We start from the raw sequence: 19,843 nt of genomic DNA on the forward strand, positions 1-19,843 counted from the left end.
TGTTTTAAATAATGCTTTCTTTTTATAATTGTATAACAAAATACTCATACTTACATAGTTAGAATTTTAATTTAAAATCAACATAGTTTATAAGTATTACTACATTACAAAGCTTAAATAAAAAGTTTGATAGAAACCATTTTGCTACTTTTCTTTTGCCAAATCACTTAAATGGGGATTATATTTAAAAGTGCTTCTTAAAGCTTTGCCCATAACTATAACATAAATAAATAGTAAAGCATACCATAACTACAATCAAAAAGTATCCTCTATGATAACTGAGGTTAGTTACCTAAGATGATGTCGCACCAATATCAAGCTGAAATTATATTATATTCGATATGTTTTTAATCATAATTCTAGGATAAAAAATATATTTTATAGATATATAAATAAAGTTTAACTTATTTGTCATAAGATAATAAAACTAAAATATTTAATTGCTTTTATCATAAAACGATTCTATCAATATAACAATTTATATCTGTTAGGGTATTTAAAATTAAATCAATTAAGTATTTTGGTTTATAATAGTTAAATTCTGGTAATTTCCTAGGATGATTTCGCACCATTATCAAAGCAAAAATATTTTACACTTTCTAGTTTTATATTCTGATAACACAAGTATAAAATTGAAATATAGGGAACATGATTACTCAAATTTGGACAATAAACTTTTGTTTAATAGTTTTTATCAGTTGTTTTTTTTTAATTATCACTGTTACCCTTAACCCTTACTCCTAATTGGTAGCTTTTTTTTTAATTTATTTTTCAATTTTCTTTTTTATAATATTTTTTATTAGTTTATTATTTTACCATCATTGCTACCCCTAACCCTTATTTTTGATCGGTAGTTTGTTTTGATTTTTAATTAATTTACCTTTCAGTTTTATTTTTTTAAATAATTTCTATTAGTTATTTTTATCTTAACTATCACTGTTACCCCTAACCCTTACCCTCGATCGGTAGCTTTTTTTAATCAAAAATTCATTTTATTTACCTTAAGGTCTCAATGATTAAGGTATAGTTTAGATTTAGAGTTTTTCAACTCTATACTTGTCTTATCAGAATGTAAAATTAGAAAGTGTAAAATATTTTTGCTTTGATATTGGTGCGAAATCATCCTAGGAAATTACCTAAATTCTTAATTTGTATTTATATAGCTTGTTAAAAACTAAGTATGTTTTTAGATTAAATATATTTTTAACAACATATATAAACATTGATTTGTAGCCTAAAATTATTATAAAAAGAAAATTGAATATAATATAATTTCAGCTAGATTAGATATTGGTGCTACATTATGCTAGGTAATTACTAAAATGAGTTACTTATTAAAAACACAGTTTTAAAAACTCTTAAATTGATTAGATTTTGGTTTAATGTGGTCTGTAGCTTTAAAGTCCTTTCTTAACATAGTTTGGTTGTTCACATTTTTCTCTGTTGTATAATGTTTGTTGATTTTTTATTTGTTGTTTGTTGAGTAACATTGTACTATATATAGTTGGACGTTTTCTATGAGTATGAGCACTTAAACATACAATAACTTATTATCACTGATAGTAGGTTATTTTATGTTTAAGAAGGAAACATTTTGAATTGTGCTTCAAATAATAAATAATAGCAGTTTTTAACTTAATCTTAGTTGTTATTTTAAAGAATATTTATTATTTTTCGTTCAAAACTATAATACAATAGTTATATAAGACTTTGATTTTTTGTAACTAAGTCTTAGGTTATCGTATCAAACTAAAATTTCTAATTAAATTTATATTAGATACTTAGATTTATTTTAAAATTAAATAGAGTATTTTTAAAAGTTGATTGTTTAAATTCAGAAGGAAAAATTAAAACTACTAAAACAAAAAAATGCTTTGTTACTATTAGCTACAACTAGTCCTACATTAATATAAAAACTCAATACTAATTTTATTGTAATACAGAGAACTTATCTTGAAATTTCCATTTACCTAAAAAAAATCACTATGAAAAAATTAGTGTTGTGCAAATTTTGCTTTGTGCAATTTTGTGCACTTGTGCAATTTTGTCTTGTGGAATATACACCCTTTCCCGTTTTAGTTATATTCATAATAGTATGTAGAAAAGATTTTCATGTAGTTTTCAAACATTTGTACTGTTGTCAGTATCATAATGTTGTAATTAAGGTTAGAACAGATTTAAAAAGATAATTAAAAAATAAACATAGAAGCTAAAAAGTTTTTTTAAATCAGTTTAACAGTATTTACAAAAATAAACCAATATATACTTGATTTATTATAGTAGTTTTAATTAGTAATAATATTTTTAACATTTATGTGTTTTTAGTTTGCTTTTAGTCATGAATTACATCATTGAAATAAAATGTATTTGGAAAGCAAACCTTTACAAACCATGATTTAAATTAAACTACTTATTTTTTTCAAACTTGTTCTTTTTTAGTATAAAAGTCTTAACTAGCATTTGTACAAAAAACACAAAATTGAGCTTTGAACAATCTGAAAATATTTTGTTTAACACTTTTTGGTATCAAAAGTAATAAAAACACATTAGTTTATGTTTCAATATAACATCATATTTACTTTAAAATAAGGTAGCACTTAAAAACAAATTATTACAAAATGTATTAGTACCAAAATAGTAAATAGCTTATTTTCAAGATTTGTGTTCAATATGTATTTATAAAATCATTAGTTTTTTTCAAGGTCATAGAGGAAAGGAGTTATGTATGGAAACTAAAGTATGGAATATGAATACAAATTGTTAATGACCAATTTTATCAGAAAATAAAAATTTAGAAATCTATCTCTTTCTTTAGATTTAATGTAAAATGCTTCAGATTTTTGGAAATTTTCTTTTCATTACTACAATCAACTTGTTGTAAAAACATTCAAAAAAAAAAAAACAAAAAAAAAGTTTTTTTCCATAATAAAAGAAAATACTAGTGTATTTAAATATCTGTTTGCTACTAATTATTTTTTATTTAGTAAAGATTAGACTCAGAAAGTTTCAAAACAACTATTTTTTTTTAATTTTATTGAAGTATTTAAAAACTGTATGAGGAGGAGGTGGGAAACTTTATTTTTGCAGTTTTAGTTTGCTGGTTTCATTACAAACTTAAGGGCATTTTTGTTATAATTTCTTTTTTTTTTTTTTTTGATTTTTAATGCAAATAATTTTTCTAAACACTGCAAGGAACACTTTTTAAAAAGTTAGACATTTAAATCAGAATATAGGAGGAGATAGACTTTTAATATCTATCTATTTGCTGTTTTAATTTTCTCCTCTCATAAGATACCTATTGTAATCTCTGTCATTAACTGGCTATATCTAAAAAAATTTTTTTAGTTTAAAAAATCTGTTAAAAGCAAAAAGTTTGCTTACTTAAAACTCAATAAAAAAGATCAGTCTGTGAAAAAGTAATTTACCCCTCTCTCCCCTTATGCCTTTAATTAACTCACTTGCTTTGATTGTTTAAATCTCAACATTTACTTATAATTTTAAAAAAATGGTAAAAAACAACTTACTGCTATGTTTCAAATGTAAAAAATAAGACAAACTATATGAAAAAGCAATTTACCCTACCTTGCTATGGCCGTAATTTTGTTGTTGTTTTTTCTCAAAAGCATATTGTTAAGTGAAATAAATTAAAAGTGTGATTTAGCATAACTATGTAAAATAAAAAGTATATATTAACCACTAGTGGTTTTAAGAATAAGTAGTACTAAATAAATTCCAAAAACAAACATCAATTCTCACAGCATGTTATAATAACTTTCTACAAATAAAAATGTCATCAGAATCAAGAATAGCAGAATACTTTGTAGTATGCGGCTTAAGTGAAACTTCTAAGCCGCTGAAGGAAGATGCAAACTCGACATGGGTCACAGCGGACAAGAAAGACCCTATCACTGATATTTGCATCATTGATGTGTCAGTTTGTTGATTAGCTTTCTAACTTTTTTTTTTCTTAAATACTGTGGTCTTTATTGTGAAAATTTACATGTCAGTTTAGAAGTAGTTTTTCTTTTAACTGTCATATCATTAAAAATTTTATTGATGGTTTGGATTTATTATTAATATAGATGTCAGAACCAATTTTACTTCAATAACAGTATTTTACTTAATTTTATGGAAGTTACAGTGTTTTTATGAAGTACAGCTCCTGAGACTGCAATTAATTTATAAAAAGATAAAAATTTAACTTTAAAAGTTTTACAACTTTACCAAAACAAACTCAAAATTTTGCACTTCAATAAATAAATATACAACAAAACTGCAAAAAACACTTGAGCATATATATAAAACTAGATAACATCTTCAGCTCTTATTTTAAATATTTTTTTGAGAGTTCATGTAAATTTAGTGTGTCTCATGTATTTTTAAATGACCTGTTTAGTTACATAAGAATCCTTATAGTTTTTTTGCTAAATTTCATGTGCATATCAACTTATGTTTTATCATATTATTGAATTAAACTGACTTAAGAGCTGTTCTGTCTAAGAGAAACATATGTATTGTAAAAACTGAGTGTTTTTACTATATAAAACTAGATATAAATCTTTAAGTCAAATAAAAAATATTGTTGATGTAAAGTTAGAAAAAACCCAACCAGCTCATTCTAACTTATGTTTATCAGCAGCATATCTTACTTAACATGCCTAAAGTAGGTATACCTAAAAAAGAAGTAGTTTAAATTTATATTTTTCAATTTGTAGTTTTTTAGTTATTTGAACTTCAAACTATTTTTTTTGTGTAAGTGGAAACAACATTTTATTTCGTATATATATTCATATATATAATAATGTATGAAAAATAGAAAAAAAAAAAAAAGTTTGTAGTTAAGCTAGAACATTTGTAACATATAGCTAAATTTTAATTTTTGTAATATTCTACTTTTTTTATTTTTTTTTCCACTTTCTTAATCTGTTTTTTTTAGCCTGTCAGTCTATTTACATTTTTTAACTTTGATAAACACTTATACCCACACTTTCCACAGCACCATGGAGGAACAGTGTCCAATCGGGTTCACCTGCATCGAATCAACACCATCCGGGTTCGAATCCAACCTGAACCACGGCAGCCTCACCTCGCACAACCTGATGCTGTGCTACAAAAGAGGCAAGATCGACCCTCCCATCATTGATATCGGGTACATTGTTTTTATTTTTTTTAAAAACATAAACAACTTTTTATTGTTAACATTAAATTGTATGTAGTTATTGATTTTTATACAAATATGTGTTAAATTTTTGAAATTTATCCAAGACTGATTTTTTTTCAAATCAAGTACTTTTTTGATTCATGATAAAGAAGTTTATTTATTTAGAGTTTTTTATACTTTTAATTGACCCAGCTAATACTGATTTTACAAAACTTGTAAAATAATAATTTCTCAATTTGCTTCATGTATTTATACTGAGTTCAAAAATGGTATATGTTGTTTTTAGTATTGTACAGAATTGTTTATTTTGTTGTACCAAAGTTTTGTATTTATAATAGTTTTTATTTAAAAAGGTATACATAAATCTATTATTTTGAAACTTTAAAAAGTTTGTTAGTGCTTTTGTTTTAGCTGCTCATCAGATAAGTCTTGCTAAAAAACTAACTTATCATAGTATAAAAAGTTTTTAAAGTTTCTTAAAAATAGTTCCATCATAAAAAGTCAAATGTAAAAAAAACTCTGTGTTAAGGTTATATACTCAATGTTAATTTAAGCAGATTTGAAATAAAACTTTTAAGTTTGTCAAATAAAAAATAGTTTTTGATTTAAGCTGTGTGTTAGAAATCAATTGAATTTTAAAATATTTTTTTGTAGACAAGTTATAGCTTTGTTTACTTGTGTTGTACTTATTTTATCTGTTTGCATGGTTAGCAATATGAAACTGCAAGTAAACATAAAACCATGTACTGTTGACAAGTTTAAGCATGTGCATAAAATTTATATAACTTTTACTTGTAATCTAGTAAGTAAAAAATTCAATCATAAAGTTTTGCTAATTAGTTTAATAACTCAATTTAGTACAATTTTCACTTAAGCTTTTCACTATTTAAAAAATGTTAGTTTTGTTAAAGTTGTTTACGTAAAACTTTAACTTTATTTTGAATCAGAATAATAAAATAATATACAGTAACATAAAAAAAAGTTTTAAGCCATGTTGAGCATGTATACTGCCAATATAATGTTGTATTTGCAAAAAAATAAAAATAAACGGACTTGGTCAGAATAAATAAAGAGATTTTTTATAGTGTACAAAATACAGTTTTAGTAGATAAATGCTTTTTATTTAAAACATATAAATTTCGTTTTTCAACTGAAAGTAATAGTATTTAGTTACAGTGGTTCTGATGTGCCATGTTTTGTATTTGAAATTTATTTTGTAATTAATTATTGTTAATTAAGATTAAAAACTGATATTTTTTTAGATATGTTATGCTAGGATTAACACTTATTTTGATTGAATTATACAGCATACAAAATATTTAAACAAGACAAATAAGTTTAAACTTAAATTTTTTTTTTTTTTCAGTATTTTTTTAAAATTTGCAAACAATGTTCGTATAATCGGATATTATTTTACAGCATATACGATGAAGGTACGGATAGCCTGATGCCGGACGTTCATATAATCGAAACAACTCCTGAGGGGAGATGCGCCAATGTTAACAACGCCACCGGTCAGTTTTACTTTGATAAGTTTACAATTTTCTCTGATGGAATACATTTGAGGTGTTTTGTTAAGAACAGGGTTTCCCAAAGTAGGCCACTGCAGAAGTTTAGGGGGCCATAAGCAGTAAAGGGACTACAGGGGGCCATAAGGTCATAATTTGAAAATTGCACTAGATATTCTGGAGTTGATGATAAAGAGCAAAAAAAAATGTTTAACGTTTTAAATGGTAGTTTTTTTAAATGTTGCTGGAGGGGGCTAAATCTTTTTAATTTCTTTAAAAAGGGTCTTTTGAAAAAAATATTGGGAAACTCTGGTTTAGAATTTCACTATTAGGTTTAATACAACTGACCCATCATAAATTTTACTGGTTTTATAGTTATTGTTGAAAACCATTTTTTAGCATTTGAAAAAAATTCTTCTTACTTTTGGTTAATTATTTATATGTTTATTTAGATGATTCTGTAGTATTCGTATTCTGTAGTAAATGAAGTTGTGTACAGTAATAGTTGGTTTTAAATATATATGCTTTAAGTTTGAATCATTATAAACCAAGAATTATAAATCTTTATAGTTCTTGGTTTTCAATAGGTGAGGTTTTTTACCGTTTTTTTGTTCATTAAAAGCCAAACTGTTTTGTTAAACTTTATTGGTTTCATTTAAAATTTTGTAATTTCAAAAAATTCCATTACAATTAATTTAATTGCTAATTTAATTTAAAATAGTTTGCATTCAAAAGTTTTATAAATGTTTATTTAGTCACTTTCTTCTTAGCTGTATATTTTCACTAAAAATTTCAATTTTTATTTTACAAGATTTCGATAAAACTTTAATATTTTGTCAAAAATTTCTAAGAACCTTCAAAGATTTGTGATTTGAAAATTACCGTTACAGCCAACTTTACTTGTTTATAAATTTTTCTTGCAAATACAGAAAGTATTATTTTCCCACTTAAAATGGTATGTTTTTGTGAACAGCAGCTCGACATTCAGTTTTTCACGTCGTAAACTATTCTTTATAAGGTCAATGTTTTTAAGCATTTAAGTAATAAAAATTTTCATCGATATATTCTATATTTATCATTTACACGATATGCTGAAATTTGTTTACTGTCTAATATATATGAAATAAATGTTTTTAAGAGACAATTTTAAATATATGAAAAATAAGCTTATTATTTAGTTCAGATATATTTGAAAATTGAAAAACTAGTGATTAGCCCTATTGACTTTTTGAATTTCAGTTTTTAACATTTCAAAGTACTTGCAGTTTAATATTTAAAGTTTTCGTTCTTTAAGTTTAAAAAATGCTTGTTTGTTATTAATGATAAAAATTTGTATTAAAATATAATATTTTTTTTTGTTCTTTTGTATATTATTTAATTAACATTACTGTATTAGTGGTATTTGAACAATGAAAAACAAATGCGCGAAAAAGTTTAATCATCAATGAAGTTGTTTAAGGAGAAACTTGTTGGAATGTTTGAACTGCAGAAATTGCCTTTTTTAAAAGATTATTTCAACAGTTAAACTCATTTAACCCCATTAAAAGCTTGTTTTTATTAAGTTTCAATCAAATATCTTAAGTAGATAATTAAATTCAATAGAAAAGAATCTATGAAACTGCTTAGAATTTTATTGAGCAATATCTTGACTTTTTCTAATAAAACACTAACATGTTTTAAATGTTTTCAGTTTTTTAGTAAAAAGCTTGTCTAATCTTTTGCATGTTTTAAAGTTAATACCACAATTTCACAAAATCTAATCTTAAAATTTCATTGCAAGTTATTTTAAGATATAAATTCAAACCAGTTTAATCAAATTAAAAAAGTTTTAGTACTTATTGTGTAAATTTTTATTCTTTATTTGTCTTGCAGATTATTAAATTAATTATACAACATTAAACTAATTATTATAATTTTCGATATAAAAATGAGATGTATGAACACAATATATATTAAATGAGAAGAAGGCATTAAAATAAACTTAAAAACCATTACTTTTAATTTAAAATATACTTTTTCATACGTGTGTACATACAAAGATTACACCCAATTATTTTTTTATATAAAACTATAATTACTAATTCATATATTAAAAATTGTATAAAATGTTCATACGTTCGCAGGAATGGGAAGCCACGCGATCTACCTGACGTACCGGAGGGCGAGGAGCTCATCGCCACAAAACGCTCTGGTGGTCACGGACATCTGCATCATACTGCGGAACAAGGACGAAAAAGCCCCGTACGCCTTCCTTGAAATCGACAAGAACCTCAACAAGGGACTGGTCAGTTATTTCGAGTGATCATAAAAAAATATAATTTTTAGTTTAGTAATATTTTTGGGCTTTTGACCTGTAAAGAAAACCTGCATGAATCGTGTGACGAGTTTTTAAATAATAAGTATATATAAAGAATATATACTTTATATAATAGAATATAATATATATATATATAGAGTATAATAGTTATATAAATATTTTTAGTTGCTTAATTATTAGTTTTAATATCAAAGTTTGTATAAAGTTTTTGTAGTTTTATTTCATCTGAAATCATTTATTTAATTGTTTTTTGACAAACTTTAGTTTTTAGATTGTTGCATTAATGTTTCAATTGAACATCTTAATTAAAAGTATTATATATTTTTCAACTGCTCAATAAACGTTTTTTTTTAATAGTTAAGTGTTTCTTCTGAATTGCATATTATTAAAAAACTCTTTCAAAAAGTTTGAGTTATTTTTAAGTTTTAAAAACAGAAACATAATCATTAGATTATATGTATTATTGTCGTTTCATACTTATTGAGTATATAGTATAAAAAATAAAAATATACAGTATAAAAGCAACAAATAAATAGTGATAAGTGATTAGCCCTATTGACTTTTTGAATTTCAGTTTTTAGCATTTCAAAGTACTTGCAGTTTAATATTTAAAGTTTTCGTTTTTTAAGTTTAAAAAATGCTTGTTTGTTATTAATGATAAAAATTTGTATTGAAATATAATGTTTTTTTTGTTCTTTTGTATATTATTTAATTAACACTGTATGCTAGTAACTAATATTCCTTATTTAAACTGATGTTTAAAGCATACTTAGTTTTAGTTGTACCAACTAACTTAGTTAGTGGCAAAATTTTTTTTAGTTATTTTAAACAAGTATATCGTCATTTTAAACGAAGACATAAGTTAATAGTTGTGTTTTAGTAAACAAGTGTATATTTAACAAAGTATCTTTATAATTTTTATTACCATACTTACTTAAAGATGAATAGTTTTTTCTAAAATTATATTGTTTTATGACAATTTTATAACACGTCAGTAATGTAATTTATTGATCTATATTAAAAAAAATTCAATATAATATTTTGTGTGTATTGTATTGATTTGAATATCTGCGTGTTATTTCTACAAATACCATATGTTTTTACAAGGTATCTTTATTTGGTTTCATATAATTCACAATTCAACTATTCAAACAGCTGTTATTTTATGAAAACACAAAAAGTGTTGAACAGCTTTCGAAATTCTTTGTAATAAAACAGCTCAGTCTTTCCACAGTAAAAAAATGTGGTTACAGTCAGTAAAACTTTCAATTTGTTTATTAGTTGTTTTGTACTTTTTTCAAGTATCATGTGACTTCCACTAAATGTTTTAACGAAGTGTTCTGATAACAAACAAGATATCAGTTAAAACTTGGTCTTGAGAATAGATATGCTGATAAAATTAAATATTTTTAGATATTATTAAATATATGTGTTTTATATTTTTATAAATGTTATGATAACATTTGTTTTGTAAACTTTTAAATTAAGGTTGAAACTAAATTACGAATGCAAATAATAAACAAGTTTTTTAAATTTAAATTTTTTCTTAGAAAAACTAAATTAAAGTTTAAAATTTTTGTATCTACAAAAATGTCAATATATATTTATAAACATTTAATTTACAAACCTAGAAAACTTAATATTATGTTTAATTACAATTTAAAAAGTATGTACCTTATTTTATTACAGTTATATTTCATATAAGAAAATAGTTAATCATAACAAAAAGTATATTAGTTTTTTAAGATGTTTATTATACTTATTAATATATTATTGGTGCAAGTTGAAAAAAGCATATAGTTATTTTAATTAAACATATTTACAGTTGGGGTCGAATGTACATTTATGTTACAAAAAATCAGTAAGACAAGTCGATTCAATCGCCTTTCACCCAGGTTTGTTTTAAGTTTTAATTAGTTATTTTAATTAATTTTATTAATTAAAACAATTGTCGATAAGTACTATTTGTTTTTAGAAAATAGTCTTTGTTTTATTTTTTGCTTTACTAGTTTTTGAGTATAAGTTTATCATTAACATTTCGATATTTTCAATGATAAAGTATATAAAAAATAAATAGTGAAACATGAACACCATAAAACTAATATAAAAAATATATTGACAATTTTATAGTTAAATCCAATTTAATTGAAGATAATAGCCGACTAATACAATAACTAACTAGGCAAGTATTTATCATAAAAAACACTTACATAAATTTTATTGAGATAAAATTAATATGTTAACTTAGTTGATAACACAAATACAAATTTAATTTACGACCAAAACTGACCAACTTAATAATTATTGCAAATAAAAACAGACATGTTAGGGAGATACCCGGTTGAGAATACGGGGAGTTTTGGCATCGAACAGACGGTGGCGCTGTTCTGTCTTCCCATGGGAACCACAATAGAGTGTTGGGGCGAGGACACCCACCACCCCCTCCCCCAAGCATCCTCCTTCGTACTAACCAACCAAGAATCCGACAAGGTTGGCTGATTTTGTTTTGGAGGATTCTACTGATAGTAATTTATATAAAATTCAAGTACATTTATTATTATTTTATTTTGATTCATTATTTTTTTGTTTATTACTTCTTAGTTGTGGTAACTACTAGTTGTAGCAGATAAAAAAATGTACAGTCCAATGAATAAAACAACATGTTTTTTATTTTTACTTAATTGTCATTTAAGTACAAATAGTGTAGCACAGAATTAAATTTGTACGTTTGTCTTGTTTTTGTATACACTTGGGTTTAAACTTAAACAAGCTTTTAATAGGCTTATAAGAAAACTGCTGGTTTTTTTGTCAACACAAACTTGATTGCACTAAGTTTTCAATTATGTTTACTGATATCATTAAAAATAAATAAAATTGTTCATTTAAAAATTAGTACATTTGTTTAACAATTAAGCTAAGTATTGGTACTTTATTTAACGACTGAATAAAAGTATGAATGTTTCGATTGTCAAGTAAAATTTTTTAAGTAGTGTGTAAAGCACAAAAATTATATTTTTAAATGGTCAATGTAGGCTAGTTGTACAACAAGTCATACCAACCTACTTAAAATAGATACAAATTCTTTTAAACTAAGGTTTGTCTGCTTAAGATTTCTATTGGTATTGTTTATAGTATCTCAATATTATTACAAAACAATGTATTGTTTGAAATAATTGTGTCAAAAAACAGACATCAGTAGTAATATGATCTAATTTAAGTTGAATGACTATGTTTTCTGAAAAGTATAATATTATACTTTTAGTTTTACTTTTTGGTGTTCTTATTAAAATTTAGTCATCTTTAAAAAATTTTTAATTAATTTCCCTATATCATAAACTTATTATTTTATTAATAAAAACATATTAATAGTGTAAAGGTAGTTATTTTTGTTTGAGTTTCAATCTGGTTTAAATGGTTATTCTTATTAAAGCAAATTCTAACTTTTAGTAATTTTTACTATGCAGCTGTATCAAACATGTAAAACCCGTAAAACAAATAAAAATATTAAGCTATTTTATCTATTAAATCTAAAAATTACATAGAAACGTTTTAAATTTTCCTTAACTCTAAGGTCCAATAAAAAAATAGAAAGTTTTTTATTTTTGAAAGAGTATAGAATAAAAACTAAAATAAGAAAAGAAAGTTAAGTAAATGCTGCAAATCATATTTTGATGTAAAATAAATTCGATAGTGTTATTGAACGGTGAATTTTCATAATTTCAACTCTTCAACTCAATCAATTATTTAACAGGGTCGACTTATAATTCAACATAAATGACTTTATTGCACACAAATGCAGTTTCTGATGTGTATGAAAGTTATACTTTGTTCTTTTCAAAATCATTCAAACAATTTTATACATTTCTTATAATTTTCCCATAGAAACAAGCTGCTTAATTAAAATTAAGAACACTTTTTAAACTGTTTCAATAAAAGTTTAAGCTAACTTACTTATTTGTTCCGTAAATATTATTAAGAATTTTTCTTTGATAAAACAATAATGGATAGTTTTCAATACTTTGTAAACTGTAAACATACAAACTTAGAACAAATAATTTTAATGGATTTAATAAAGCATGAATTTTTTTTTGCGTAGGTAGAATACTTGAATCTAATTGTATATGGTTTTTAATTATTTGATAACTTTGCTTTTGTAAGATTTGTTTTATATAGTATAAAGTGTTATGTACTTAAACGTTTAAACTTTTAACATCTGATGTAAATGATATACACGCTTATTCATAAGTTAAACAAATAAAAAACTAATTTGAAAAATATGACTCTTTTTAGATAACTTATGTAAATGTTTTCATTTTTATATTTTGTTGTTATAGTATAACAAGTTCATTCTTAGTATTAAGTACTTAAAAAAAATCTATTCTGGTTTTGTTTCATAACATTCCAAAAACTTTTTATAACATAGACTAATTAGTTAAAACAAAATAAATATATACATAGGTAAATATAAATTGGTTCAACAAATTATAGATATTCAAAACTCAACTAAAAAGTTGATTTTAAACACGCAAAGATGTAATACTTATTCAACGTTGAAATTATAAAAATTATTGAGTGTTTTACAATTATCTGAAATTGAATTAGTTTATGTAATATAGATTTTAATCTAATTATAAAAGCTTGCGTGTTTCAGAATTGTTGATTCAATAAATAGGCAAAACAAAACATTTGTATCGCGTACATTACTCAATTAAAATGTCTGGAAAATATTGTTTTTCGTTGAGCTGCAGTAGGCTATAAATTTTATTAACAAAATAGAATGAGTTTTAAGTTTTCCCTTTTTAAGAGTGCAATAAAATCTGCGTAAGAAGTTGTAATTGTTTTTTTTATTATTACTTCTAAAATATAGTTGAAGTGATTTTTTTTTTTTCAAAGCTTATAAAGTTAATTGATTCTTGGTTGTTTTTTCTCGATTTATAGAAAAGTTTTTGAAACAAATATTTCAAAGTTTGCTAATTCTTGTAATAATTGCCACAAAGTTTCCACTTAAAACGGGCCCAAAAAACGCACAAAACTTTCACTTTTTTAACAAACTGCAAATAGTAGTGGTGTTTTTGCGTGATTTTCGCAGTTAACTCGCAGTTAAGTCTTTAAACTCATGCATTATTAAAACGCTGCAACGTTCGTGAAAAAGTTGCTGCCTGACGTAATGATTTTGTGTTGTAAGCGAATTATATCTCCACGGTATGTTTTTTTGAGCTCGTTCAAATGACCTTTTTAATCTTTTAAATTTTATTATAATATATAGTGGCTAATTGTTTTGTTTTTAAATTTTACTTGACCATCAAGCTTTTTATAATAAAAAATATATTTGGGATTTTTCTTTTCTTACTTTTTGAGATAACAAAAAATTCAGTTTTTAAAAGGTGATAAAGTTTTATAGTTTGTGTAGTGAAGTTTTTAAATTAAATTTTAACTCAAACTGTTATTTTATTTTTAAGTTTTATCTAGTTTATTTGAGAGTCAGTTAAATTCTAGTTATTGTCTGAATTTTAAAATATTAGTTTCAGTTGTTTATAGTTGTAAGTAATCAATAACATTTACACTAGGTTAATATCTTATACATGATTCTGTTTCTTAAATGCGAATTGAACAGTTGTAAAGTAACTTATATGTTTTAAGTATTTAAAAAGAAATATCCTTTTAATCACATGCAGCTTTTGTTTAGTCTGTCCTTTTTTTAATAAGAATGCTAATAAATCATTAATTTATTCTGTAAATATATAAAAATATATCTATATAAGTATTAATCATAAACCAGTTTAAAGTTAGCTTGATAAAATTATTGTATTTTTGTCTAACATTAGCTAAGTTCAATGCTGACATTTTAAATGTATTTGCCTGTCTTCATAAACCACTTGTGTTGTTTTATAAAATTCATATCTTTATATGAATATATGTTGGATAGATTGTTTTAAAATTTAACTTTATTGATTGAGCGAATTCGTCAAAGAGAGAACCTATTATTTTTTGTCATATTTTGTAATATGATTATGGTACTTTAAATTGATTAATTGAACTTTGAAATCATCTAATTATTTTGATCTTTAAACTTAAATGCTAAATATTAAAGCAACAAAAAAACATTCACCGAAAATGCCACCCATTCAAAACAAGTCATGTGTATCAACGTAATCTTATATGCAGAAAGTTGAACTTTATTTTTCGTGTTTTTATGCAAAATTGTGCGAACTCTGCAATGCTGGCTAAAAACTTTGAAATTAAACTTTCAACAACAAATTTTTACTGCCATGAAATTAAAAAAGCGTTTTAAAAGTCAATACCTTTAATTATACCAACATTAAAAAGTCTTATCAAAGACTGTGTATGTTTGCTTTTATTCTCTGTAAAATATATGTATTTAAGTTTGTAAACTTTGTGTGTTATGACTTTGAAGTTATAATAATTTGGCTAAATATAAAATATACTGAACTTTAACCATATTTGTATATTTCAGTTTTAAGCTCATGAAACTGTATACATAGCTTAAAACTTTTTCAGATTTTATTGTTTACGCCACAAAATTATACTGGAAGCAGTAAAATTTGCTATGGTTTGCACACATCAATACAAAAACAACAAATTTGGCATGAAGTTTTCAGGTGTAAACAAATCTTTACGGTACATACACAACTTTATTGTAATTCACATTTGAAAGCTGTTGTTTAGCCCAGGGGCGTTTTTCAAATGCAAAGTTACAATAAAACGCCTGTTTATAAATTAATTTGTCGTGTCTTAATTGATGGATGACTTGTTTATATGTACTGATGAAAGTGGTTTAAAAACATGTGATCGTATTTTGGTAATTAGTTCTGCACTCAAATTTATTTTGATGGATTATTTCAACACAGGTTGACACACGTGTACCAGCTGGTTTAAACAAAAAAATTAAAATAAAATAAAATACTGTGCACTCAAGCTATTGCTTCTGATAGATTGTTTGAAAGTTTTTGACATGTCTGTATAGCGTCTGGTCACAAAAAATTAACTTTTTTTTTAAATAAAAAGTGTGTTTTTAAACTATTAGCTTATAAGTATAAAGAACAAAAAACTTTTTTTCTATGCAGTACAATATACTGGCTAAGATACAAAACAATAAGATCTAAACTATTTAATAAAAGTTTTATAGAAATAATTTTTTTAGCAGCAAATGTTAAAAATAAAAGTTTATAGTATTTTAAAATTTACAATGTTACAAATTTGCAAAATACCTTACTGTTTTTTGTCCATGAAAGCTTCTACAAAATAATCTTTTACTCTACAGATTAAAGTTTATATTGATAACAGAAGGTGTGTAATAATTAGTGATGTACCGGACGCACAATTTCGGGTCCGGCCGGACCCGGATCCGGACTTTTTTTTCAAATTAGATTCCGGCCGGAACCGGATCCGGACTACATTTTCAAATCAAGATCCGGCCGGATCCGGATATGAGACAAAAATGGCAATATCCGGCCGGATCCGGACCCGGATAGTGAGTCCGGTACATAACTATTTTTCACATAAAAAGTAGAGCTTACATTTGTAGTTTCAAAATTTCATTTCTATAAAAGCCAAAAAAAACAATGAATAACTTTAAATTAAGTATAACGAAAATTGATAGAAAGATAAAGTTTATCACAGAAACAATATCTGGTAGCTAAGATTAAAATCTATTAAGTAAGATCACTTTGTAAAAATCAAGGAGGACCCCCTATAGCCTTACCAATCTAAAATCAATTAAAATCAAGTTCTTGATTAAAATTAACTAGAAAATCACAAAATATTGAAAACTGGATCAGCTTAAACTCATTCAAAATCTAAAAGAAAACTAGCCTGAGTTTTTCAAAAAATCTTAAAACTAGCCTAACAATTTGGTAGTAAAGTTTTTAATTTTACTACATTGGTAAAGAGTTGCATTTCTAAAATGTTTATCTCATAGTTTAAATGTAAACAAATGTAAATTAGTCACGTGTTCAAAATGAGCCAATCATGGAAGGTGTTTAAATTTAACTGACGCAAATGACTCTTTTTAATTAACAAAGGGTTTGTTTTTGAAAAAATACTTTTCTGTATGCTCTTTTTTACTAACTAGATCCGAATTGGCCGGATCTCTGTTAGGATCCGGCCGGAACCGGATCCGGACATTTTTTTCAAATTAGGATCCGGCCGGACCCGGATCCGGACATTTTTTTCAAATTAGAATCCGGCTTGAACCGGACCCGGACTACATTTTCAAATTAGAATCCGGCCGGAACCGAATCCGGACATTTTTTCATATCAAGATCTGGCCGGATCCGGATATCAGACAAAAATGGCAATATCCGGCCGGATACGGATCTGGATAGTGAGTCCGGTACATCACTAGTAATAATCCCAACTCACAAATATACTTGCGCAACAACACATTTGACACACATAAACTTTATAGTTAAAAAAAAGCATGAGTACACATACAGTGATCAGCTGCTATAATTACTTTAAAATTTTAAACTTTGCCTAAAAACCAGAATTTATAGCTTGCGCAACTGTTTCAGCGTTTAACTGCGCTGAAACAGCCATATTTGCTACATAGCAAATTACAACCACAATTACAAAGTCCTGTGTTTACTAAAATTGTACGAGTAGTTAAAAACATTCAATACACCTAACAAAAGTGATAACACTAATGCAACGGTAAGCCTCAACAAAAACAAATACACGTCATTACAAACAGATATACGGGACGGCGGTGACGTTCTACGAGTCGTACGACGAGGACAAGCTGACGGATGAGCAAAAGATTCACCTGCACGTGTTGCGGGGGGACGGGAGGAAGTCGACGCGGAGGAAGTCGCTGCACACCAACAAGTCGATATGCCTGCTGAGCAGGTGGCCGTTGTTCGACGTCTTCAAGGAGTTCCTCATGTACTTGTACCGGATGACCGTCTCCCCCCAGTGTCACCACATACCCGTTGAGAGGTTTGTTTTGTTAACACTAAAATTCGTGTTTAGTACTTTTGTGCTGCGGTCAAAGTGCATATTAAATAAAAGGTTGTTGTAGTTTTTGTTGGTGAGTTTTTATGGGTAAGTTTGTTTTTGTTTTTCTTGGTAACATACCACTCTAATTTTTTATACTTATGAAATTCAGCCTATGATTTTTTTTTCTTTATAGTTCTAAACTCTATTTTAAAATTTTGAATTAATAAGGTTTAGTATAATATAATAACAGTTTTAAGCACTTTTTCATTTTAATTTTATTTAGATTTAATTGCTTTATTATTATTTTTATTTCAAAATATAATTTATTTCAAGTGTGCTAAGTAGTTTGTCAACTCTTAGACTGTTTGCGATTATAACAAGAAATCTGGTGTTTTTATGGTAGTTTTTTATGTCGCCAACTTGGCCTAAAAAGGCATTAAAGAATTAGTTTGAAGTATTCTTTGGTTTTTAATAATCGCTTTCAACTTAAAGTCAGTATGTTTAATTTAAAAATATTATTTTCAAGTATTATGCGCATACTTTATTGTGTTGTTTTGAGTTCTAATATGATGAACTTTTGATTTCAGATCTTTGAAGTACTTGTTGTATGTTTATAAATTATTGAAGTCGTCGTTTTTGCGCATTTATAGACTAATAACATTTTATTTTTGAATATTTATATATCTCTTTATTTGTTAAATAAATAGCCTTATTTAGATAGAACAAGTTCTACAATTTTGAGTTCATGTGGATTTATGGGTTTAATATTAAATTCGTGATGGTGATAACAATGCGACAAACTTCGATATGTGATATTTATAAGTCTTTATAAGTCTTTGTGACGTAAACAATAGCACATCGCCTTTTAGCGCGCGTAAATTTTCACCCCGTATTGACTATTATGACGACAAAACGCCTTCTGCCTTTGAAAACTGGTTCTGTATAAACAGAATAATTTATAATGTCAAATTTATCATATATTGTAATATATCATTGTTATGATGAAATAACTGTTTGTATAATTGGAGAAAATCAATTTGAATAAAATAGTACTGTCACATACATATTTTATATATTTTTATAAGCATGTTAGTAACTGCTTATTGATTTCTATAAGATTTTTCAATGATACCGACTGCTGTTAATTTTTTTTTATTACTATAAGACATACTAGCGTCAAATACTGATTGTTTTACAACATATAAGTTTTTGTTAAACAACAGTAATTTGTTTTTACTTGCATCTGTAACTCTCTAGCCAATGTTTATATAAAATATTTATACATTGCATATATGCTAAACATTTCAGAAATTTTGTGTAAAATATTGATTTGATTGTGACTTTCGAGTCTTAAGGTAAATATATGGTTAGTACATGATATTTGTTTAAAATAATACTGAATAAAAAATTAGCACAAAATATAGATATTTTATTCAAGTTATTTGTTAACAGATACATATCACATTTCATGCACGCTTTGCCATTTCCATCTCCACAGAGACCCATTGTCGAGTACCAGGTTTGATTAAAACTATAATTAATATTAGATTCTGTTAATATTTTAAATTTAAAGTAGTTTCGTATAAGAAAATGTTTTTGCAACAAAAGATATTTATTAAGACATTTTTTCTCAAAAAGACTCCCTCAAAAATGCAAGCCAGTTTTAATTAAAAATTTAGATTTTTTTTGAAATGTTAAAAAAAATTTTAGCACTACATATATGAGTGATATTTTTAGAATAAAAATCATTAAATTGTTAACATTTAATTTTTTCATGTAGAACTAAGTAAAAGCAAGTAAGTTTCCATAAAGTATTTAATTGTGATTTTTATTAAATACAAAATTTATTTCACTTACCTTATTAGTTTAGAGATAAACATTGTTAAACTGTTTTAATTT

At 25.4% G+C, this 19,843-nt stretch overlaps 1 protein-coding gene across 2 annotated transcripts in view; it reads left to right on the plus strand.

The window, feature by feature from the left end:
• The first annotated feature begins 3,762 nt into the window (after positions 1-3,762).
• The window catches only part of LOC145839474 (C-myc promoter-binding protein-like), a 41,658-nt gene continuing 25,577 nt past the window's right edge, over positions 3,763-19,843 (plus strand). For both annotated transcript variants that reach the window (XM_082947045.1, XM_082947046.1), the window contains exons 1-8: positions 3,763-3,930; positions 4,997-5,149; positions 6,581-6,675; positions 8,793-8,953; positions 10,812-10,881; positions 11,307-11,476; positions 17,700-17,944; positions 19,397-19,463. In XM_082947045.1, coding sequence (XP_082803171.1) covers positions 3,788-3,930; positions 4,997-5,149; positions 6,581-6,675; positions 8,793-8,953; positions 10,812-10,881; positions 11,307-11,476; positions 17,700-17,944; positions 19,397-19,463 — 1,104 coding nt within the window. In that variant the 5' untranslated portion in view covers positions 3,763-3,787. The remainder of the gene's footprint in view (positions 3,931-4,996; positions 5,150-6,580; positions 6,676-8,792; positions 8,954-10,811; positions 10,882-11,306; positions 11,477-17,699; positions 17,945-19,396; positions 19,464-19,843) is intronic.

This window comes from Thalia democratica, chromosome 6 (assembly GCF_965202585.1).
Source record: "Thalia democratica chromosome 6, ktThaDemo2.hap1.1, whole genome shotgun sequence".
Lineage (NCBI taxonomy): Eukaryota > Metazoa > Chordata > Thaliacea > Salpida > Salpidae > Thalia > Thalia democratica.